Source organism: Capra hircus, chromosome 19 (assembly GCF_001704415.2).
Source record: "Capra hircus breed San Clemente chromosome 19, ASM170441v1, whole genome shotgun sequence".
Classification (NCBI taxonomy): domain Eukaryota; kingdom Metazoa; phylum Chordata; class Mammalia; order Artiodactyla; family Bovidae; genus Capra; species Capra hircus.
Genome location: NC_030826.1, coordinates 26084038 through 26108683, shown reverse-complemented (window position 1 = coordinate 26108683; position 24646 = coordinate 26084038). Strand labels below are relative to the sequence as shown.

Here is a 24646-nt window from a genome sequence, read left to right as displayed (position 1 = left end):
TTTGTTGGTAGAAAACATGGTTTTATTACAGGTGTCCTGTATAAAATCTCAGCCAAGTTACACAGGCCCAGAGAAAAATGATTTGTTTTTGTCACACTGGTAGATTTTCCATTAATGATCAACATTCAATAAATATTTATTAAGTGCCTAATATATGCCAGGGTTTGAGCTGGACACTGGAAATATAGTGGTGAGCCAGACAGCTTCCACCCCAAAGAATCCCAAGTTAGGAAGGAGGATAAAGAATTAACTAGGCAATTATAATGCAGAGTGAGAAGTATTTCACTAGGGCCAATTGCAGGGAGCAGTGAGATGCCATGAGGTCACTCATGAGTGTTTGGAGGGAGATGCAGGGACAACACCCTGAGAAAGATTGGCATTGAAGAGATGTTTCAGAAGGAGGAGTTCTTACAAAGATGGAGACAGGCCAGTCAGGCAGGAGGAGAACCAGGAGATGGTAGTGGCCCAGAAACCAAGGAGTAGTTTATACATGTCTGGTATTTACTTTTTAACTTTTGGTGTAGATGTGGATGGTTTGTGGAAATTTTAAAAGGGAAAGCATGCTTGGTAAACACTTCTATCCTTTAGCCATTTTTTTCCTATAATTAAAAAATGTAATTAATTAATTTATGGCTGCGCTGGGTCTTTATTGCTTTGTGCAGCTTCCTCTAGTTGTGGCAATCAGGGGCTACTCTCTATTGCAGTGCTTGGCTTCTCACTGAGGTGGCTTCTCTTATGGAACACAAGCTCTAGGCGTGCGGGCTTCAGTAGTTGTCCTGTTCGGGCTCTAGGGCACGTGGGTTTTTTCTAGGATTTAAGAAGTGAGTCCTCTCTGGCTCACAGAATACCAGAATTCCCTAAGGCCATAGTTCGAGAACCATTGGTCTAAAACAAGGAGGTATTACAAGGAGCTGGAAGTTTCTATGGAGTCTAGAAAGAGAAAACCTGGGAGGAAGCACAGGTCCTCACTGGTCCAGCAGTGGTTAGTGGTTGAGGGGGATGACAGGTACACGCTTCCCATCTCTCAAGGAGGAGCTCAGTCCAGGTGTCACTCCTGGGCCTTTTCCACCAGTTCCTGCTGCTCGCCCTGCAAGCCTGTTACCTGGATTTCTTAGGAATTGCTTAGAAGTCAGCATCCTGTGAGTCTGGCTAGACAGTGTCAAGTCTTCAGGTGTCAGCAGATAAACTTGAAGGAATCGATGAGTTTCAGGAGCCTACAAAGCTGACTCGGGCCTTGGCGACCCCACTAGGACACTCGTATAACTGGACAGCAGCCCACTCCCCGGATGTATCATTAGGTATAGCATATTGAACTGGAGTTTCTGCCTCCCAGTCACTCAGGGACAGGAATCTGGCAGGGAGGATATGATGCTGTTTGTCTTGAATGCTACACAAGGGAGAAAGCAGTAATGAAAATATCAGAGGAGGGTATTAAAGACCCCTGAACTTTCATCTTGAATCTGCCACTGACTCGCCCCTTTCTTTCCTGTTCCCTATGATTTTTCCTGGGGAAACCTTCTTTCCTCCAGTACACATATTGCAAAGTCAACACCCCTATGGGTAACGTCTGTCCCGTGGTCCAGAAGATGACTTCTGTTCTTTGTTGATTGTTATGGTGCAGCCAGGAAGCAGTGAAAAAACTCTGGCTGGAAACTTGGATCTCTGTGGTTAGTTTGGCCGATGTCATAGAGAGGCCCTGGGGCTTGGGGTTGTATAGGTGGGGAGGGTTCACAAGAACAAGAAGCACACCCCACCCTTGAAGAATGCACAAGGTGTGATGTGTGACTTGTGTGCAAGAGCGCTTAGCTGTAACTACCACCCACAGCCCCTCAATGTGTGAGGTGGGTGGAGAGGGTAGGGGCTTGTGCAGGGGATGGGAGCCTGGGACGCTCATACAATCAAACACCAAGATTTAAGATCACTTAGAACCACACAAATGGGAAGAATGCCGGGAACTGAGTGGTTTCTCGGGGCGGAGGGAAGCGGGGAGAGCTTTGCAGGGTTCAATTGGCCTCGACATGGAACCTCGCTCAGCAGAAGCCCAAGGCCTGACCACTCTCCATTCTCAGAGCTGAGCACAGGCAGCTTTCCTCTGGCTGCAGTTATCTGATCACTGATGCTCCTCCATCTGATTCAGAAAGTGTTTATCTTATAGACCTCCATAATGTTACCACTGGCTTTCGGACCTGGGCACTTACTGAAATTCAACCATTCTTGTTTGTTTTTAAAATAAGCTCTGTGAACCGTCTTCTGCTTGCCAAAAGGAAGAAATGTTTGATTTAAGATGATGGTTTTCTGTATTGGCAGGGACATCAACATCATCATAGTCTTCCTCAGGCTCAATATAGCTTGGGGCGGTGATTGTCTTCTTATTTCTAATTTTGTGTACTGAAGAGTATGCAGCTGGTGTGGGCCGACTTGGGGTTTCCTGTGGGGCTAGAATACACAAAAAGATATCAGATGCAAAGCTAGCGTACGTTTATGTATTTTTTACCAAGTGGCTCTGCATGATTTTCATGGGTTTCAGTGATCCTCCCACGTCTTGGTGGACCAGATCCCCATTTCACAGAGGAAACTGAGGAAACTGAGGTCCAGCCATGACACAGTCTCAGGCTCACCCCAGCCCCAGTGAGTAAGCGGCAAACATCAGCCAGACATCTTGACTCCCTTGTCGCTTTGCCTGACTGCACTGCGGTGGGCGCCACAAGACAGAAGTTCAGACAGGAAACTGACCAGAGCTAGTAGTGAAATGAGTAGTGCTATGCCTACAGGTTCTGATTCTCATAAGGAAGCGATACAAACAGTATGTCCTTTCAGGCAAGTCCCTCACAATGAATGAACACAGCATTCCAGAGCTATCTATAATTGCTCACGTCCATCACTCCTCTGCTAAGAAGGAAAGGGACAGTGGTGTCTTCAAAAGGTAGGATTAGCAGAAGATGGGCACATAGCACATGGACTAAAGTGGGAGGAAAATCTCAGCTCCCCCTTGATGGGGCCTGAGACTGCCTCCCCACAATCACATCTTTTCCCAAGAGAACTTGAATAACAACCACCATTTCAGTTCTGCAGTCAGATCCAAACTTATCTTCAGGATTCAGCAGTCACTAGCTGTGTGACCATGAGTAAGTCACTTAACTTCTATGTGCTTCAGTGTCTTCCTCTGTCAGAGGGACATAATATGTACCTGCTGCATATAGTTGTTGAGAGGATTAAATGAGACAGTACCTATAAAGTGCCTAGCATGGGACCTGACACAGTGCCTGCTCAACAAATGCTAGCTAATATTACTATTTATCTATTTAATTAAAATATTTTCATCCATTATCTACTAAGCTCCAGACACTATTTTAAAAAATATTTGTATATATTTATTTGGTTGTCCAGGGTCTTAGTTGTGGCATGCAGACTCTTTAGTTGTATGGCACGTGGGGGATCTAGTTCCCTGACCAGGGATCAAACCCAGGCCCCCTGCACTGGGAGCATGGAGTCTTACCCACGGATTTCCAGGGAAGTCCCTCTAGGCACTGTTCTTAATGGTGGGTAAACAACGGCGAACAAGACAAGAAAGGTGCCTGTTTTCTAGAGTTTGTATTATAAGGAGACAGATAATGGACAAATGAAGCATGATTAAATAAGTTCACTTAGGATAATTGTCATAAGCTTCAAAAGGAGCATTAGAAGGATTTCTTTATGTAGGATGGTCAGGAGTGAACTCTCTGAGGTGGTAACATTTGAGCTGACACTAGAAGGGTGAGGTAAAGTCAGCTGTATGTAGAGCTTAAGGAAGAATATTTCAGTCAAGGGAACCAGGCAGAGATTTTCTGATATGAAGTGTGAGAAGCCCAGTGTTCCTTTATACCCATGCTGCAAGCTAGAATTTGAATATGAATTTACACATTGACTATTGGAAGCATTGGTACTTATTTTGTACTCCCCCCCCACAATCTTAAACTTAATTCATCTCCTTGAAACAGGCTGCTGCCCTCTGCAAATTCCAGTATAATAGACTGAAAGTTTGTGTCCCCACAAAATCCATATGGTGAAACTCTAACCACCAGTGCAGTTATATTCAGAGATGGGGTCTCCAAATAAGTAATTAAAGTTAAACAAGGTCAGAAGGGCAGGGCCCTGATCCAATAGGATTAGTGCCCTTCTAAGAGACACCAGAGAGCTGTCTCCCCTCCATGTTTGCACACAGTCATCTGCAAACTAAAAGTATTCTCACCAGAAACCAGATTGGCCTGGCACCTTGATCTTGGACTTTTAGCCTCCAGAACTATGAGGAGTTTACTGTCATTTAAGCCACATTGTCTGTGTTACTGTTTTATGGGCGACCCAAGCTGCTTCCCAAGTGGCTCAGTGGTAGAGAATCTCCCTGCTAATGCAGGAGGCATAGGACAGGTGGGTTCAATCCCTGGGTCAGGAAGATCCCCTGGAGGAGGAAATGGCAATCCATTCCAGTATTCTTGCCTGGAGAATCACATGGACAGAGGAGCCTAGTAGGCTACAGTCTGTGGGGTTACAAAGAGTTGGACATGACCGAGGGACTGTACATTCTAAAGGAGATCAGTCCTGGGTGTTCTCTGGAAGGAATGATGCTAAAGCTGAAACTCCAGTACTTTGGCCACCTGCTGCAAAGAGTTGACTCATTGGAAAAGACTCTGATGCTGGGAGGGGTTGGGGGCAGGAGGAGAAGGGAACGACAGAGGATGAGATGACTGGATGGCATCACTGACTCGATGGACGTGAGTTTGAGTGAATTCCGGGAGTTGATGATGGACGGGGAGGCCTGGCGTGCTGTGATTCATGGGGTCGCAAAGAGTTGGACACGACTGAGCAACTGAACTGAACTGAACTGAACTGAACTGAGCAACTGAGCACAAGGTGACTAAGACGCCAAGACAAATTTATTATTCTACCCTGAATGAGACTTATCAGCAAAATATACTCACAGGCAACTTCTGGGGAAAGCATATCCCTGGGTGGCAGAGGGGGTAATTGAACTGAGAATTGTTCCGTAACATTCCTGGAAGAGAGAAAGTATAGGAGTCAATGTTTGGTTTTGATCATGCCTGCCAATTTAAGAGAAAATGTCAAGGGAAATGGACAGCGTTGAACATTCAAATCTTGGTCCCTAAAGACTGAAAGCATCTCCTTTCTTTTCTAGGTCTTGCACCCCATCTGTAACTGACACACTAAAGAAACCATTTCTTTAGCCCAGGGACCATTTGGATTTGAAGGTGTGGAGCAGAAGCACTCTAACTTAGACCATGGATCTCACCTTCCTGTGTTTACCTGAGCTGGATCAGGACGGGGAGGTAAGCACCAGGTGTATTTTGATGTGCAAAATGGATGTGCAAAACCTGGGCTTCCCAGGTGGCTCAGTGATAAAAAGAATCTGCCTGCCAATGCAGGAGACATGGGTTAGACCCCTGATCCGGGAAGTCAACATACTGTAGAGCAACTAAGCCTGTGTGCCGCAACTATTGAGCCTGTGCTCCGGAGCCTGGGGAGCCACAACTATGGAACCCATATGCTGCAGCTATTAAAGCTCTAGAGCCTGTGCTCTGCAACAAGAGAAGCCACAGCAACGAGAAGCCCTCACACCTCATAAAGAGTAGCCCACGCTCACCACAGCTAGAGAAAAGCCCTTGAAGCACAGCATAGCCAAACAAACAAACAAAAAACAGGTGTACTCCTAATGCTAAACATGCACCCACCATGTGACAGCAACGTTGGGTATATATCCTGCTGATCAAAAGATACGTTACGAAAATGTTTATAACAGCACTATTCATGACAGTGGCAAACTGGATGCTACTCAAATGCCTATAAGTAGCAGAATGGATAAATTCATCATGGTTCAGTTCCACAGTGGAACACTCTATGGTAACAAGAATGAACAGTCTAGAACTACATACAATGAATCTCACAAAAAAATGCTGAGCAGAAGAGGATAAACACTGAATAACACATACTGTATAATTCCATGTATATGAAGAATAAAGACAAGGAACAATGAGCCTATACTATTTCAGACAGTGATTATCCTTAGGATTTAAAGGCTGAAAGGGCATCTATGGGACTGAGGTGCTGGTAATTTTGTTTCTTAATCTGGGTGCCAGCTACCGGATCTGTTTGGTTTGTGGAAATTCATTGAGTTGTACTCTTAGCATATGCATTTTTCTGTATTTATATTATACTTTGGTGAGAAGTTTCAGGGGCTTCCCAGGTGACTCAGTGGTAAAGAATCTGCCAGCTAAGCAGGAGATGTGGGCTGGATCCCTGGGTCAGGAAGATCTCCTAGAGAAGGGAATGGCAACCCACTCCAGTATTCTTGCCTGGAAAAATTGCATAGGCAGCGGAGCCTGGTGGGCTACAGTCCACAGGGTCGCAAAGAGTCGGACACGACTAAGTGACTGACCATGCACACACCAGCTCAGTAGTGCAGGCACAAGAATGGAAGTGGATAGGCGGTTCTCAAAATTAAAAAGCAGGATTCCTCCCACTTACTCATACATCGTTTCTTCATCTCTCTGCTTTTGTTTCAAGGACTTGGAAATTTCCCATTTATTGCCTAAGGAAAAAAATAAGCATATTCATTTAGGAAGAATTGTCCAGAATTGTGATAGTTAGAGTTTAGAAGAGACCAGAGAATGGGCGGGTTCAGGATAGTCAGAAGAAGAACCATCCAGAGAAAACAGACTTAGGGGCACAGAGCTCATAAGTGATAGAGTCAGAATGTCATCCAGACCGTCTGACCTCAGAGTCTGGGACTAATCCAGTGTGGGCTGTGGCTGCTTCCTCATCGCCTGATACTGTGTCTACCTAGCATATAGTTGTCACTTAGAAATACTAGTTGAGTGAATAGCCAAAGCATTAATGGGAGGAAATGAGATGAAAAATGGGAACAGCAGTTTGTAAACTGTGATATGGTGGACATGTAAGTTATTATTAATTATACCCTACTTGTTAATAGGAGTGGGTCAAGATAAAAGAGAATAAGTGAAGTTTTTGTTCAGGGTCATATTTTGTCCATATCTAAAAGCAAAATGTTTTAGAACTTCCCTGGTGGTCCAGTGGTTAAGAATCTGCCTTCCAATACAGGGGACGTGGTTCGATCCCTGGTCAGGGAACTAAGATCTCACATGCTTCGAGGCAACTAAACTGGCACACCACAGCTAGCAAAAACTTGTGCACCACACCCAAGAGCCTGTGCAACCAAAATTAAAACAAATCAAAAATTTAAAAATGAAATATTAAAAAAAAGCAAGTGGATAGAGGACTATAGTGGCTAGAATACACTTTCTGTATTTAAAAAACTAATTACCATCAGTGGGTGGAGGGGAAAGGACTTTGAATAGGGAGCCCAGTGTAGCCGAGTTCTGGCTCCAACTCTGCCACCAAGCCCCAGGAGATCCGAATCAAGGATTTGCTTCTCTTTGAACCTTGCTTTTCTTATCTCTAAAGAGAGATTGAAAAGAATGACAGAAGCTTTCATTCCTGAGCAGCTCTGACCTTCCAGCAGTGGTTCAGCAGGACCCTGAGGCCATATACAGATGCATCAGGAGGACAGGGCCCTGATCATGGAGGGATGCCCCCTAGGTACCCCAGGGCAAGACGGCCATACCTCTCAGAGCATTTACCATCCCCAGGTGTGCTCCAGGCCTAGGTTATTAGTTAAGGGGTAGGATCTTAAGAAAACTCACTATTGAACCAGAATTTCATGTTTTCGGAGATGAATATTAAAATACATTAATCCTCCAGGAAGCTGCTTATTTATGTCCAAGTGTGTTAAGAACCTCTATCCAAAGCACATATAATACCCCCAAATTCAGAATATGATCTTAGAATAGGTAGTCATGGTGGTCAACCATGAAATGAGTCCATTATTCATGCCTGAAGACTTTTTTTTTTATACCACATTTCAAATTGTGAAGGTACACTATGGGGTAAGGTGAGAGATGGAAAACTCAAATTAGGGCTTTTTTTCAGATAGCTCGAAAGCATTCGTTTTTTATTTTATTTTATTTTATTTTTTTTGGCATCTTGCATGTCATGTGGGAATCGAACCCATGCTCCCTGCTTTGGAAATGTGGTATCTTAACCATTAGACAGCCAGAGGTGTTCTAAGACATTTTTAAAAACTACTTTGTGGAGAATGATTGCCATACAAAACGCTGTACGTATTTCATGTACACAAGTCAATGCATTTGGAATCAAGACAGTTTTTGACCTTCCATGCACTTGTACGCTCAAGTTCCAGAGGTAAGGTGCTGTGATCAGCAGCCACATTGGAGAGAGACAGCACTGGAGAACAGCATGCCTTGAAACTGATTCTGCTTTTACCCAAACCCTGAGGGCCGGAAGAGTTCTTGGAGATTAAGTAACCTCCCTCCCTTCACTGTACAGAGGGGAAATTGAGGCCCAGAGACACATATTAGTAGCAGAGCTAGGACTCAGACCCAGAGTGCCTGATGCTAAATCCAGAGTTCAGCCCATGGAAGCCCAGAACTAATCTTTTTGCCCTAAAGAAGCCCCAGTGCCCCGACGACCACCTCTTCCCTCCCCTCCCTCCACCTGCCCAAGAGGGAGGGTCATTACCTTGTCTAAACAGACACCTACAGACAAAGAACAGGATGGTGCCCAGGCTCACAGAGGTAAAGATGATGGCCACAGCCAAGATGATCCAGAAATGGTCCTTCAACCAATCCATGGCCTCGGGATCCTGAGAAGAATGGAGGGAGAGGATCAGACATGAGTGAAGGGCTTCTTGAGGGGTGGAGGCAGTTATCTACCATGTTGTGCAGCTACATCTGCTTAGGGACCAGGCAGGCATTTGCTCACAATCAAATGCTGCTGATTTGCAGCTGGGAGACCTCAGGCAAGTGATTAACTTTCTCCAAGCCTCAGTGTCCTCACCTGCAATATGTGAGTGATGCTGTCTACTACCGTACAGGGAATTTACGAAAATTAGAGGTAAGACATGTACTTATCAGTTACTCTAGAAACTGTAGACATAATCACTGCTTTTCTTTACACTGTCAAACATGCAGCAGGAAGGGGAAATGCCATTTAAAGCAATAACTGACAGCAGTTGTTTTTATATCAAAGGGACAACTAGACTAAATTCATAACAGGGCAGATAGAATTTTGAGAGCTTTTTGGGGGTGTGGGGGAGTGCTTCCCTGGTGGCTTAGATGTAAAGAATCTGCCTATAATGTAGACCTGGATTCAATTCCTGGGTTGGAATGGTCCTCTGGAGAAAGGACTGGCAACCCACTCCAGTATTCTTGCCTGGAGAATTCCATAGATAGAGGAGCCTGGCAGGCTATAGACCATGGGGTTGCAAAGAGTCGGATACAACTAAGCGACTAACATTTTCACTTTTTTTTACATTTTCACTTAAAAAAAAAAATTTTATTGTTTTTTTAAAATATAAATTTATTTATTTTAATTGGAGGCTAATTACAATATTGTATTGGTTTTGCCATATATCAACATGAATCTGCCACGGGTATACACGTGTTTCCCATCCCGAACCCCCCTCCCACCTCCTTCCCCATACCATCACTCTGGGTCACCCCAGTGGACCAGCCCTGAGCATCCTGTATCATGCATGGAACCTGGACTGGTGATTCGTTTCACTTGTGTTTTGAGGTGGAGGTTAGAAGAATACCTTGATGGATCTCTTTGAGTGAGGCATGATCAGAGGGAGAAAGATGCAAAGCAAACTGAACTAGTCTGCATGAGAAAAGGTTCGTTTCCATTATAAGTTATTACAAGATATTGAATATAGTTCTCTGTGCTATACAGTAAATCCTTTATATATATATATATATATATATATATAAACTAAATCCTTTATATATAGTAGCGTGTATCTGTTAATCCGATACTCCTAGTTTATCCCTCTCCTCTTCCCCTTTGGTAGTTATAAGTTTGTTTCCTAGTTCTGTGAGTTTGTTTCTGTTTTGTGGACAAGTTCATTTGTATTATTTTTTTAAATTTCACATCTAAGTGATGTCATACAGTATTTGTCTTTCTGTGTCTGACTTATTCTACTTAGTGTGTTCTTCTCTAAGTCCGTCTATGTTGCTGTAAGTGGTAATATTTCTTTCTTTATGGTCGAGTAATATTCCATTGTATATATGTGTGTGTGAATATATATGTATACCTCCACATTTTCTTCATCCATCTATCTGTTGATGGCCACTCAGTCTCTTTTCTCTTACTTAAATGTCTCCTAGTTCTTAATCTAATTTTCCTCTCGTATTTTTTATCTCTTTGACTTTTTCTTTACTCCTGATGGATTTCTCCAAGGAGAAACATAAACATACTCTTTCAGTTCAGTTCAGCTCAGTCATATCCGACTCTTTTCAACCCCATGAACTGCAGCACGCCAGGCCTCCCTGTCCATCACCAACTCACAGAATTCACCCAAATTCATGTCCATCAAGTTGGTGATGCCATCCAGCCATCTCATCCTCTGTTGTCCCCTTCTCCTCCTGCCCCCAATCCCTCCCAGCATCAGAGTCTTTACCAATGAGTCAACTCTTCACATCAGGTGGCCAAAGTACTGGAGTTTCAGCTTTAGCATCATTCCTTCCAAAGAACACCCAGGACTGATCTCCTTCAGAATGGACTGGTTGGATCTCCTTGCAGTCCAAGGGACTCTCAAGAGTCTTCTCCAACACCACAGTTCAAAACCATCAATTCTTTGGTGCTCAGCTTTCTTCACAGTCCAACTTTCACATCCATACATGACCACTGGAAAAACCATAGCCTTGACTAGATGGACCTTTGTTGGCAAAGTAATGTCTCTGCTTTTCAATATGCTATCTAGATTGGTCATAACTTTCCTTCCAAGGAGTAAACATCTTTTAATTTCATGGCTGCAGTCACCATCTGCAGTGATTTTGGAGCCCCAAAAAATAAAGTCTGACACTGTTTCCCCATCTATTTCCCATGAAGTAATGGGACCAGATGCCATGATCTTCGTTTTCTGAATGTTGAGCTTTAAGCCAACTTTTTCACTCTCCTCTTTCACTTTCGTCAAGAGGCTTTTTAGTTCCTCTTCACTTTCTGCCATAAGGGTGGGGTCATCTGCACATCTGAGGTTAGTGATATTTCTCCCAGCAGGCTTGATTCCAGCTTGTGCTTCTTCCAGTCCAGCGTTTCTCATGATATACTCTGCATATAAGTTAAATAAGCAGGGTGACAATATACATCCTTGACATATTCCTTTTCCTATTTGGAACCAGTCTGTTGTTCCATGTCCGTTTCTAACTGTTGCTTCCTGACCTGCATACAGGTTTCTCAAGAGGCAGGTCAGGTGGTCTGGTATTCCCATCTCTTTCAGAATTTTCCACACAATCAAAGGCTTTGGCATGGTCAGTAAAGCAGAAATAGATGTTTTTCTGGAACTCTCTTGCTTTTTCCATGATCCAGCAGATGTTGGCAATTTGATCTCTGGTTCCTCTGCCTTTTTTAAAACCAGCCTGAACATCTGGAAGTTCACAGTTCACGTATTGCTGAAGCCTGGCTTGGAGAATTTTGAGCAAAATATACTCTTTAGAGCTATAGAAACACATACCAGACAGAGTTAAAAGCTGTTGCATCTGAAAAGCATGACTGGGTGTGGGGAGGGAAGCAAGAGGCCCGGCAGCTGTGACTGTTCTCTGTAAACCCTCCAAATTCTTTGCTTTTTTATCTTTTTTAACTTTTGCATTTACTGTTATAACACTGATAAGAGTCAATCAACCATTTAGTGTAGCTTCCCTTTGTTCAGATTTCAAATTCAAAGAAATTTTATTCTCATCAGATTCTTGGGAAAGAAAGAGGAAATAGGATGATGCCAGAAAGTGAAACTATGGGTCACTTTTCAGAACTATGCAAAGTGGTAAATATTCTGCAGTCCTGTTTGCACAAATCGAATGGCTTTGGTTTCCACGCTCAGATGTTTTGAGTGTGTTTAGTGCACCAAGAGCTTTCTCATCACTCACCTTATTTCACCCGCACCACCACACCCTTTTCTAGACAGGGCCTGAGACAGAGGTGTAGTGACCTCCCCCAGGTCACCCAGGTAGGAGGGAGGGCAGAACACTTCCTCTCTGTGTCTCAGTGCCTTCCAGTGTCAGGATGCCTCTGAATCATCAAGGAGAGGCCAGACGGAGGTCAGGATATCTCACTTTACTTCGAAAGGAACATCACTGTGGTAGTCATATGGTGCTGTGGGGGACCAAGGCTTTCCCCAGAATGAATGATCAGGGCTTGAGAATGAAAGTCCCAAGTTCCCCATAACCTAAGATCAGAGAAATGGCTCTTCCCCCATGAACTGCCGACAGGTGCCTTTACAACAGAACCAAGATGAGCAGGTCTTTTTGGGAGCATGCCGCTGAGGAAGGGGGGTATGAATAACCACATCCCAGTGGGTGCCCCCCTCAAGAGAGGGGACAGGATCCCTGGGGAGAGATGGCAGGGAGTACAGCTGGTAGGCAGTGTGTCACGGCTGTACAGTCCAGTTCAGGCTCTGGAAAGTATGGAAATTGAATCCCACTTGTGTTGTCAGGCCTGGAGTAGATACGGTCGTGGGGTGCAGGCTTCCTAAGAGCTACTGAAACATCAGGCAAAGAGGTGTTTACATGAGAGGAGGCTGGCAGCCAGCCCAAAGGTGCAGCCGAGTCTCTCAAGGGACCCCAAGGGACTCAAGGGCCAGGGGTGAGTCTCCACCCAACACCACAGAGTCAATCAGCAGCAGTGACCCAGCGAGGGGAGACTTCCTGCGGAAAACTGTCTGTCCTGTCTTTCCTCCTCAATCCCATACCAGGGGGCTAAGGGCAGGGAAGGGTGCTTTAGGGAGCTGAGGCAGCCTTCACCTCTCACCCTGCTCTCTACTACCCTCACTGGGCAAAGCGGGGAGCTTTGGGTCAAAGATGAGACGGAAGTTTTTAAATGAGCGTGGCTAAATTTTTAAAACTGAAATGAGTCTGCTTAGTAATCAAAAGTAATAAAAGTTTTGAGGTTGGACCGAAATGTCACTGGGGGAGGCCTCTCCCTGTTGGAACAAGGCAGGAACCCAGGCAGTAGCGTCGTTAGAAACAAACTGCATCTGTTCGCTGTGGCTGCTCCAACAAATCACCATGGATGCCATGTCTAAAAACAACCCAGAAGTGTTATCCAGCCGAATTGCTGGGTAACGCAACAGCCAGCATGTTGCCATTGGGCAGGGTTGGCCCCTTCCGAAGGCCCCATTGGAGAAGCCACTTCCTTGCTCCTTTCAGCTTCTGGAGGTTGCTTGTGTTCCTTGGCTCACAGCCCCTTCCTCCATCTCCTTGCATCTCTCTGACAGTCCTTTCCAAGTTGCGTCTCACCTCTTCTTGTGCCTCCCTCTCCCACTTATAAGGACTCTTGTGATTACAATGGGCTTCCCTGGTGACACAGCTGGAAAGAACCTGCCTGCCAATCCAGGAGACGTGGGTTTGATCCCAGGTCAGGAAGATCCCCTGGAGGAGGAAATGGCAACTCGCTCCAGTATTCTTGTGTGGAAAATCCCATGGACAGAGGAGCCTACCGGGCTACAGTCTGAGGGGTCACAAAGAGGTGGACGTGATTGAGCATGCATGCACACACGCACGCTGTGGTTACATTGGGCTCACCCGGATAATCCAGGTTCATCACCGCGTCTCCAGGTCAGCTGATTTGCAACCTCAGTTCCGCTTGTGACCACAGTTCCTCCTTGCCTTGTAGCCTGACATAACCACAGGCTCCAGGGGTTGGGATGTGGGCATCTCCGGGTGGGTGAGACCACCACACAGACCACCTCATGCTCATACTGCAGGAAGATGAGACTCTAGTGAAAGTGGTCTCATGGGTTTATACATTATAAAATATTTTTATTTATTTATTTTTTTTTTGCCTTCTATTGATGTCTCTGGAATGAAAGGGGAAAAAGTCAGCAACGATCCTGCCATCTCTGACCAGAAGTCCACCACAGAGTGCTCGATGTTGCTGGCCCAGGGAAGAAGCAGCGAGCAACCACCATGAGGCTTGGGACAGACGTGGGTCTCTGTGTCTGGGAGGGGACTGCCACATGGGAGGGGACATTTTTGTTTTCAACAGTCTGAGCTCATTGGAAGTTTCTCAAGGCTGGACTTGGACTCAGAGATAAGAGAGGGCCCCGTGATCCATAGTGGGGGCCCATAGTGCAGGATGGACCAGAGGAGGGAAGGATTCAGTATGGCCCCAAAGCTGAGCCATAGGTCAGCAGGTCCTGGGCCTGGGGAGGGTGAGGTGCTGAGTCTACAGATACAGGTTAGGGGTCCTGACTGCCAGGAGGAGGGCAGGGCCTGACCTCAGTCCCCATCAACTGGGGGAACATTTGGTGGATACCACGAATGGAAGAAAGAAGAGTCAGAAGAACAAGGGAGCTGCCTTTAGTCATTAGCTATTGAGGACCTTGGTGTGTCAGACCCCAGGGCAAGAACTCGAGGAAGAGTGAAAATTCCCAACCTGGGGCCTGGCCATTGGGACTTTGTTTTAGTTAAGTTCTCCAGATGATTCTAGTGGGAAGCCAATGTTGAGAACCAGTGACATACATGTTATCACTTAATCCTTATACTGGTGTTGGGAGGAGTTATTATTACCCCCATTCTATAGATAAAAAGAGAGAACTCAGAGGGTTTAGGCAATCTGTTAAAGGCAGCACGGCTAGTAGCTCCCTAGTCTGAGATTGCAGCACAGCCTGGTCTGATGCCAAAGTTCATGCTCTTTTTACTCTGTCAGATTTACAGCAAGTTGATAAATACTTCTTTTCATAACAGAACTGAAAGCAGAACCATCGATCAAGAAATTCCAATATTGGCAAGACCTCTGCCTTGAGTTGTGACTTGTTCCAAATAATAAGAACCTCAATATGAAAATGCATCTTAGAAAAGTAACATACATTATATGCTACCTTACTGTGAGTTGAACCACGCTGTTTGGCAAGTCATAATTATAACCCCATTTTAGAGAAAAGAGAATAGAAGTTTAGATGAGCTCAATGAACTTGCCCAAGGTCATAAGTGGAAAAAATCAAAAGCTAAGCCCAGGACTCCTACTTGTGACCACTAAGCCAGAGCTTTGGGAAATGTACTAAAATGCAGATAGATACCACAGTCTGTGTCCCAACTCTACTCCCAATTCTGATTTGTAACTCTGGTGTGGGACTCAGCATTGTTAACACACGCTCCAGTGGGTTCTCAGGCCTTGGGGAGGAACACTACATCCAGCCAGCCTGTAGAGCCCTGAGCTGCGGAGGTGAGGAGGCTGGAGGCTTGTTCCTTGCAACATTCACAGGCAGTAGAAGCAGCAAAGTAGACTGAAGGCACTAAAACAAACCCCTTGAACCCAGAGACCTCTCCTGTTTGCTTGTCACATGGCTGATGGAACTCCGTCAACAAGTCACTCTCTTCAGAGCAAAGTTCTATGCTCCCTCCTCTCCCTACTTCCCCTACGTTTATACACATTTGCCTGACACTGAGGAAGAGGAACTGATTTTTACTAGGGTGTGAATGGCTTCATGGAGCCTCAGGATTCCTTCCCCAGGGCGTTGGCAGGAGCAGGGGCATCCTAGAATTTTATCCGAAGTCCTTAGAGGATAGTCACAACCAAACATGGCATCAGAGTGAAGTTCCTGCAGGGCTAAGGCGACCTGGGAAGACCTGCTCTCTGCCCATCGTCCTCCCTGCTTGTCCTCCCCTCCCAGCTTCACAGATGCTCCTCGCCCCAGAGTGCACCCGCTTCTTCTCAAACATTCTGTCCTCAGACAGACTTTGCATCTCAATCACTCCTGTGATAACAGCTTAAAGAGAGCACTAGTCAGCTTGATGAAAGCCCAGAAGGCAAGGGAAGCCTGAATTTCAAGAAGGGGGAAAAGTGAGATCGAGGAAAGATTGTTTAAAATACAGGGAGGCAGTGTGTTTATAAACTGTGAAAGTGTCAGGAAAAAGGACAAAATGAAATACAGGCAGAGAAAAGAGAGTAAAAGCTACCTTCAGGGGCTCAGATGGAAGAATCAGCTTTTAAAAGGGAACAAAGATGGAAGGAGGGCTGTGCTGTTCAGCAGAACCAGACTGGGATGAGGGGGCAGGAAGCTGGCCGGAAAGCTCCTGTTCTGAGTTAGGAAGAGTCACAGGTGAGGTGCTGGGGGCGGGAGGGTGAGAGGCAGACAGCCCTGCTTCCCACTCCGCAACATGCTATGATCAGTATTCAAAATGCATTTTTTTTCCCTTCAACTGAGCCTGCGTACACTTACTGTGACCGCTGTCTGATGGTTTGTTTGCTGTTCATCTCCCACACTGGCTGTAAGCTCTTGGAGAGCAAGAATCTTGCTGCTCCCTCTACCACTCTTTCTGGAAGGCAGTGGGAGTGCCATACGCATCTGCGAATACATGAGTGCATGACTGATGGCCCCGCCTCCCCCCTCTTACCTTGTCGTGGGCAGGCTTCCCCTCTAATGATGCAGTAGGCAGTTTGGATCCAGGGTCTGAAATTCAAGTGCGGGCATTCTAGTTCTAAAGCACCTCGCCTGGACACAAGAGCTTGGGCAGGCTCCCTGCTCTCCCCCTGCCTTTGGTCGTGGGCTTCAAGCGGCTGGCTGGGAAGCAGAAGCCAGGCAGACAGGTGTGGAGGGTGGAGTGGCAGCTTCTCTCTCGTGGCTGCTCTGTCCTCCGTAGCCTAAGGCACTCACTTCTGAGTAGGGTCAGGGTGGGAGAGCCACTAAAAGCAGCTACCAGCCCAGCCCTGACTCTCACTTCCCCAAAAGTCGTTTCCGGGGAGTCAGTAGCCGAAAACACATTCACTCTCCATCACCAGGAATTCTGGAGACTGTGGCTTTATTCAAGAATTTGCTTTTTTAAAAAATTTTAACCAAATTCCTCAGAGTAAGATGTACAATTTACAATGTGACAGCTACACATATATTCACATAAATAAAACGTTTCACAAAGTGTCTTCAGGACACGGGGTGCAATCCAATTGACAGTTTCTCATCTATTCTAGCCTATTTCATGAGAAGAAGTCCTGAGTGTCAGCCTCTCAATTTATTTCAAAGTATATTAATGGTCATGCCCTGTGTATTGAAAGACTTGCGTTTTTCTCATGAAAAATTAAGCGACCTGAAATAGCCATGAGTCCCAAGAGGTGTGGGTGGAATGTGTGTGTTGGTGGGGTGAATCAGTTTCAGAAAGTTAGAGTCAGAAAAAGGCTTTGTTGGAAGAGGTGGACTTGAAAATAGCTTAGCAGGAAGTTGGGGAGATGAATATGAGTCCAGTTCCTTACTCTCTGCCTTTATAGACACAAATCCCTCTACCAGAGGCCTGCCCTGTTCAGGACAGCAGCCACTGGCCCCGTGAGGCTCTTCCACTGAGCACTGGCTAGATGGCTAGTTGAGTATGTGCTGCAAGTTTGAAATACACGCTGGATTTCAAAGACTTGGTATAGAAAAAACATAACAAATCTCATTAATAAATGTTTATCTTGGTTACATGTTGAAATGATAGTATTTTGGATAGAGTGGGCTAAGTAAAACATATTAATAACTTAATTACAGCTTCCCACCCCTTTTAATTTACTCCCACCCAAATTGTAACACTGTTTCACCCATGGGTTGGTGCAGTATGGAACAGAGGTTCACCCACAGGGGCTCAGAGCAGGGCTGGCCTCCTGCGGAACCCATAGAAATCTGAGGGACAGCTTTGCACTTTGCAGGGCGTGGAATGAGGGTCCGAGCTGCTCTCAGCCTGGATCTCAAGTGTCTGGGAGACTCCAGATAATACTGAGGCAACACCTGCCAGCCAGCATGGGCTGTGCTTGCCCGAATTCATCTCTAGTTCCCAGACGGTCACTGCTCAGGCTTAGTGAGGCCAAGTTCCCACTGGACCCTGCCCTGCTGTTGCTAGCACCAGAAATGGCTGTCTGGATAGTTGACGGGCACCTAAAGTCCAAGTGTGGTATTTCCCTGGATGGAGGTCCAGAGGTTAAGACTCCGTGCTTCCAAAGCAGGGGGCATGGGTTCGACCCCTGGTCGGGGAACTAAGATGCCATGTGATGTAATGGTGTGGCCAAAATAAATTAAAAAAGTAAAACTCAAGCATGCCTGGGGAAGGGTGGGAGCAGAGTATTAAAAAGGAATTGTTTCTCTTCTCTCTCTCTCTGTCCTTCCACTTCTGTGAAAGGTTAAATATAAGCCCTAGAGAGCTAAAGAGGAGAAATCAAGCCAAACATATCCTTTTTCACACCTGCTCCCCTCAGTGTTACAGCTTATCACACCAGCTCTCAGATTAATCTTGTTGTCTGATTTATTTCATTACAGGGCTTGACTCTGTTCATATACACTCACCCATCATAGTTTATTGCCCCTGTGGCCATAGTTAGGAACTACATCTACTTGCTAGCAAAAATGAAAGATAACCATAAAATTCTATCATGGCAAAGCTGTGATGAAACGGACCCTCCTACAGGGCCAGTGATAGTACACATTAATTTTAAATAAAATTTTGGAAAGAAAATAGTACATTTAAAAAACAATCACACCCTTTAATTCTATAGTGTCATTTCTAGAAATATAGCCTGAGAAATAATCTGAACTAAGTAAAACCCTAACCATGTGCACCTTCATAGGGATGAACAGGGAGCTGCCCAGCAGCCAAATGGGGGTCTCTTGGGGAAGAAAATTACACAAGGGCCACCTGATAAGATGTGTGTGTTAGTCAGTCATGTCCGGCCCTTTGTGACCCCACGGACTGGGGCCCGCTAGGTTTCTCTGTCCATGGGATTTTCCAGGCAAGAAGACTGGAGACTTGATAGGATAGGATGCAGTAATTAAAGAGTCATTAGGAGGAAAGCACCATGAACTATTGAGAAACCACATAAAATGAAAGGAACAGAACGCTGACTTATATCTAGACTATAGCCGCATCATGTAATACTTGAAGGTGTGCCAGGAGAACGACTGGGAGAAAGCCCAGAAAGGTGAATTGAGATTGTTCGGTGAGTAAGAGTAGGGTCCTTCTTTCTTTCCCTCCCACCCAGCCTTGCTATGAGGCATAAAGCAAACACATTTTTGAAAATGTAGGCATCATGTTTTACAAGAGCTTCTGCTTCCTGCTCTCAAACAGGTCAATTTTCTAATATTTTTGAGATGTTTGGGGTGATGGGTTAGCAGAGCTCTCCAGAGCTGCAGGTCATTCAGGATTCTTAGTGAGTTTATCCCAGGATTTCTACAACCGAGCAGTCCTTCCTTGGGTCCAACCAAGTTTCTACTTGCCTTTGCTTGTAAGGGTTAGTCACTCAGTCACGTCTGACTCTTTGGGACCCCAGGGACTGTAGTCCACCAAGCTCCTCTGTCCATGGAATTCTCCAGGTAAGAATACTGGAGTGGGTTGCCATTCCCTCCTCCAAGGGATCTTTCTGACCCAGGGATCAAACCCAGGTCGCCTGCATTGCAGGCAGATTCTTTATCGCTTAGCCACCAGGGAAGCCCCTCGCTGTTGCTTACTTTCCCCTGTTTGTTTGGCTCTGAGAATATGAGGGAAACTTGGACCTGTCACCCAGGGGCTCTCTGGCAGGAATGCCGGCCTCATGTTGAGTAGATGGAAGAGATCAGGGATGCTGGTGCCCTGAAGACAGCAGCGATGTCTGTATTTCTATGTCTAGAATGTACTTACATCAAAATAAAACATAGGCAACTTTCCGAAACAGCTATGCCTAAGAAACAATGACCAGAAGGCAAGACAGTAGCACCCTCTTTACTGTGATTGTTGTGAGGTGGTGGGATCAAGGGTCATTGTTTCCCCTATTGCCTTGCAGTTTTCAAATTTTCAGAAAGAGAAAAAGAAAGAGATGCTAAAAAAAAAAAATTATTCAAAAAAAGCTCCAGTACTCTTGCCTGGAAAATCCCATGGATGGAGGAGCCTGGTAGGCTGCAGTCCATGAGGTCTCGAAGAGTCGGACATGACTGAGTGACTTCACTTTCACTTTTCACTTTTATGCATTGGAGAAGGAAATGGCAACCCACTCCAGTGTTCTTGCCTGGAGAATCCCAGCGACAGGGGAGCCTGTGGGGGTCGCACAGAGTTGGACATGACTGAAGCGACTTAGCGGCAGCAGCAGCAGCAGCCCTTGTCTTCTGCAGGCTCAACAATCCCCACTTCTGATGCTTCCTTAGAGGTTCACACATGCAGAGGGACCAGGAAAGGGAGTGACATGAAGGACAACTGTTGCATGAGAAGGGGGGAGTGAAAAGGACAAAGCTGAACCCAGGCCCCCACCGCAATAATTTTTTCCAGAAGGCGAAAGTAGATGGCTCAATGGAGGTCTTGACTCTGATGCCTCTAAAAGAGAGGTCCCTGAATGCTAGAGACACAGTGACAAAGACACCAGGGCTGTTCGTGCTCCTTCCAGGGCTTCAGGGGGAGCCCCAAGTTCACAGAGTTAGTGCCTCAATCTCCACTCTCCCTCCAGCACAGACGCATGGAGGGTCCCTGCATGGGTCAGGTACCCAAACTCACCATCAGAATCCAGAGAATGATTACAACCTCCTCATAGTACACCCGTCTCACTCCCAAGCAGCCTGAGAAGCAGGCCTCTTCATAACCCCACCATACATACGAGGAGGCCCCAGGAGCTGGAGATGACCTTGAGGTCATCCAGCCAGCCCCAGCAGGGTGGTTTCTTCAAGGCCAGTTTTTCTCCAGCCCCACCCAGTGGTCCCCAGGCCCCAGGCTACAATCCCCCATCCCAGCCCTGGTGATCATCTGCCTTGACAGGGCCCAGGTGCTTACCTGAGTTGCAGGAGGTCCAGATGTGAGCAGCTGAGGGGCCATCAGTGCTCTGAAGGCCGTGGCTCGGCACAACTGGGGAGAGGCAGTCCCTTGCCCACAGGCCTTCCACCCAGCCCGAGCTGTGAGTGCCAGCCTGACCACACTTCCCCTTTATGCTCAGCCCACCAGGGAGAGGCCCAGACATCATCACCAGGCAACCAATTCCTTTTCTAGGAGCCAGATTCTTCTTGCTGCTCCTGTGTTCCTGCAAGGCCCACCAGTAGACCATCCTGTGATGGAGAGGTCGGGCCCCAGGGTTTCTGAGGGTGTGTGACACACTGCACCAAGAAGTGGGTTCAAGTGACCACTGGACTGAATTGTCTTTCCCATACCACCACTGCCTCCGCAATGGGGGCCACGGGTGGGGAAGTCAGCTAACCATTCTGTGGCGTTCCCCACAGATGAGCCTGCCCTGAGCACCCTGGAACTCCAGAAAAGCTGAGGGAACCTGACAACCCCCCAGACTCAGAGACAGACGTGGGTAAGAAACCAGTTCACACGTATTAATATAAAGGCTGTTCCCCAAGGAAGACAGCTCTCATAAGCCCACGGGGGGCCCTGGCACTCTGACCCAGCTTTTGCTTGTGTTTCTGAGGGTGTGTGACACACTGCATCAAGAAGTGGGTCCGAGTGACCACTGGACTGAATCGTCTTTCCCACAACACCACTGCCTCTGAAATGGGGGCCGCGGGTGGGGAAGCCAACCAACCATTCTGTGGAATCGACTGTTCTGACTGAGTGGTCACGTCAGTAAAAACAGCCAAACTGGTACGCATTGTGTCTGCCTGGAGTGAAAAAGTTCCGATTACTTCCAACCATAATGACAATACCCTGGGATGTCTGGTAAACAGGTAACAACAGGCTATCGGGAGACAAAAAGATTCCTGAAATTTGTAGTGTTTGCTTATTTCCATGACATAAATATCCTCACCGGGGCCAATTTGAAGTAACTGACGGGAGTGACTGGACTTGGCACTGGGAGGGGGCGCACATAATTGTCAGCTCACCACAGAAGTGATAAATCCCACTATGGAGTATCCCAAAGTAGGTGCCAATGCTTTGGCCACCTGCTGCAAAGAACTGACTCATAAGACTCTGATGCTGGGAAAGATTGAAGGCGGGAGGAGAAGGGGACGACAGAGGATGAGATGGCTGAATGACATCACTGACTCAATGGACATGAGTTTGAGTAAACTCGGAGCTGGTGATGGACAGGGAGACCTGGCGTGCTGCAGTCCATGGGGTCGCAGAGTCGGACATGAATGAGTGACTGAACTGAACTGAATTGAGGGAGTATCCCCCTTCTGGGAATCAGGACCCAAAATCGGTACTCTTATCTCACCTTATCTTCACTTATTTGGAAGATTATTGTCTCCATTTTACACGTAAGAATATCGAGGTTCTGGGTGGTTACATCAGGAATCAGCTCTGCACAGCCCAGGAAAGACCTTCAACCCAGGTCTGTCCATTTACAAAAGTCTAGGTTCTTTCTTATTAAGGTTGATCCAAAACTTAGCTGCTCAAAAACTTCTCTAAGAGCAAATGGCACATGATCTTTCAAGAAGTGAATAAATGCTTCGGTGGGTAGAACTTATCTTCTGCTACTCCTTGGTGACTCCTTGGTTTGTGTCTCATTGACTCATGCCATAAATGATTTTGCTAAGCCTTTGGGATGGCCATGTTGAGCTGAGATGCAGTGAACTTGGTCAACCCACTGCTTCCCACAATGCACTTGGCACAGCACATCCAAGCAGGGGCATCAGGAGGTCCAAATGCTGGACTCCGTCTGCCAACAACTTCCTACGTGAACCCTTAGCCTCCCTGGGCCTCAGTTTCCTTGTTTGTAAAATAGAAGAATTTGATAAACAAGAAGGTGCTTCAGAGATTGTGCCCTGAATCTCTCTTCCATTATTGTCTGCTCTCTGCAGCTGGGACAGGATACCTCCTCAACTACCCTCCTCAACCCTGGACCTCAGCACAGACCTGGGCACAACTGAAAATGCCTAATGGATACATGTCAACTGAAAAAAGAAGCCAAGTCATCTACAGGGAAAATAAGTGAGTTACATACCCAAAGGAGGCAACTTCCTTCTAGCAACCTTGAGGGCCTGCTTTGCCAGGTCGCATGCTGGTGGTTTGAAGGCCAGAGAAGAGTTAAACACAGTGCCTGCCTTCAGGAAAGCCTCTCAAGGTACAGAAGGAAGCTGGAAACAATATAATTCTGGCGAGGTTCAATACCCTTTGCTTTGTGCCAGGTCTCTGCTCTGAGCTGAGCAAGTCTCCCTTGGGGAACCCATGTTCTTCAGGGCAGAAGGGCACATAAGTAATTACCATTGAAACCAATGGATACTAGTGCCATGGGAGCAAAAACTGAGAGGGTTGAGAAGGCAATGAATTGGGCCTTGAAGGATGTGTAGGAGCTCACAAAGGGGAGAGAATGTGGAGAGACCAACCCAGAGTGTTTGGGCAGCAGCAGATGGTTGTGTGTCTGGTGGGGAGTGACTGTGTTGGCAGGGGGAGTCTGACAGCAAAGTTGAGAGCCCCCATCAGTGTGTGTGTCTGTGGGTAGTTTGGACCTGCCCACTTCCTTGCCACCCACACTTTCCCTGGCCCCGCCTCTGTCTTCCCGCCACAGGAGGTGGACAGGAAGTTGGGGTGGTCTGTTTGGCCTTCTAGCACATCTGAAGTGCTTCTTGCAGGAGAGGTCCCTGCAGGGATCAAGGCGCCCTCTGGTGGTCATCTGTGGAACTTTCCTCTCCTCCTCAGGATTCTGAGCAGACGTCAGGCTGGACAACTTTATCACCCTATGGTTAAAAGTATCAAACTATCTTAAACTGAAAGAAAGGGGGAGAAAAGCAACAGTTCTTATTTTTGTCAGAATGGACAAGACCTTGGAGGTAAGGCTGGGCAAATAAGACGTTCACCGCTTAAAGCCACAAAACCGGTGACCATCAGACTAGAGAAGACTCAGAAAGGAGTCTAATCCGTTCCTTACCCTTCAGGATTCAGTGTCCTGGTTAACATCCTGCCAGGTAACACACAGCTTCTGCTGTGTTGTTTCTTCTCCCTAAGGTGGCTCAGACACCTATAACATGAAGGTCTTATACTTTGTGCCCCTTCACCAGTGTTCACTAAATCCTGCTGCGAACAACAGCTGAAGACAGGGGTGTATGGAGTCATGTGGACAGAAATAACATACCCAGAGGCTGTGGTTTCTGACTTCTGATTGCACAACTGCTGACACAGGGAAGAAGTTTCCACTTGTATTGTGTGACGTCAAAACAGAATCAAAACCAATGGGTGGAAGCTCTCGGTGTGGAAGCAACCCTTGTGGTGGCAGCTGGCACCTTGGGAGGAGTGGCCACTGAAGGGAGGACCCGAAGCTTAATGGAGTTCGCCATCTTGAACACAGGGCACAGTTGGGCAACCTGGCACAGTGGGAAATGCACTCAACTTGGCAAACTCAGATTTGAGTGAGGTCCTTCCCAACACTTCCCTTGTGGCTCCCCTTGTCCCTTGTGGCTCAGCTGGAAAAGAATCCACCAGCAGTGCGGGAGACCTGGGTTCAATCCCTGGGTTGGGAAGATGCCCTGGAAAAGGGAAAGGCTACCCTCTGCAGTATTCTGGCCTGGAGAATTCCGTAGACTGTATAGTCCAAGGGGTCACAAACAGTTGGATACGACTGAGCGACTTTCACTTCACACTTCCCAATGCAGCTCAAGTGACTCCACTGAACTAGGACGCCGACGTCCTGAAACAAGGTGGCAGGTGTTGGATGG

General features: G+C 46.6%; 1 protein-coding gene across 3 annotated transcripts; it reads right to left on the bottom strand.

Annotated features, from left to right (window-relative positions):
• SCIMP (SLP adaptor and CSK interacting membrane protein) lies at positions 1-20948 on the bottom strand. Of its 3 annotated transcripts, XM_005693445.3 has the most exons (6): positions 20829-20948; positions 8608-8731; positions 6517-6580; positions 4956-5029; positions 2199-2436; positions 1-1387 (listed from the first exon to the last, which is right to left on the bottom strand). In XM_005693445.3, the coding sequence occupies exons 1-5, from the start codon at positions 20868-20870 to the stop codon at positions 2225-2227; spliced, it is 516 nt and encodes a 171-aa protein (XP_005693502.1). In that variant the 5' UTR covers positions 20871-20948; the 3' UTR covers positions 1-1387; positions 2199-2224. The 3 variants fall into 3 exon arrangements, with proteins under 3 accessions (XP_005693502.1, XP_013827510.1, XP_005693503.1); XM_013972056.2 differs by having other exon boundaries at positions 1-2436; XM_005693446.3 differs by lacking the exon at positions 20829-20948 and adding an exon at positions 16476-17477 and having other exon boundaries at positions 1-2436.

Excerpts from the sequence above, each read along its gene's own strand:
- SCIMP (XM_013972056.2), bottom strand. The coding sequence starts at position 20,870 with ATGGCCCCTCAGCTGCTCACATCTGGACCTCCTGCAACTCAG. Across the intron at positions 8,732-20,828 it reads CTGGACCTCCTGCAACTCAG|GATCCCGAGGCCATGGATTG; the intron begins GTAAGCACCTGG and ends CATTCTTCTCAG. Across the intron at positions 2,437-4,955 it reads GCTTTCCCCAGAAGTTGCCT|CCCCACAGGAAACCCCAAGT; the intron begins GTGAGTATATTT and ends TGTGTATTCTAG.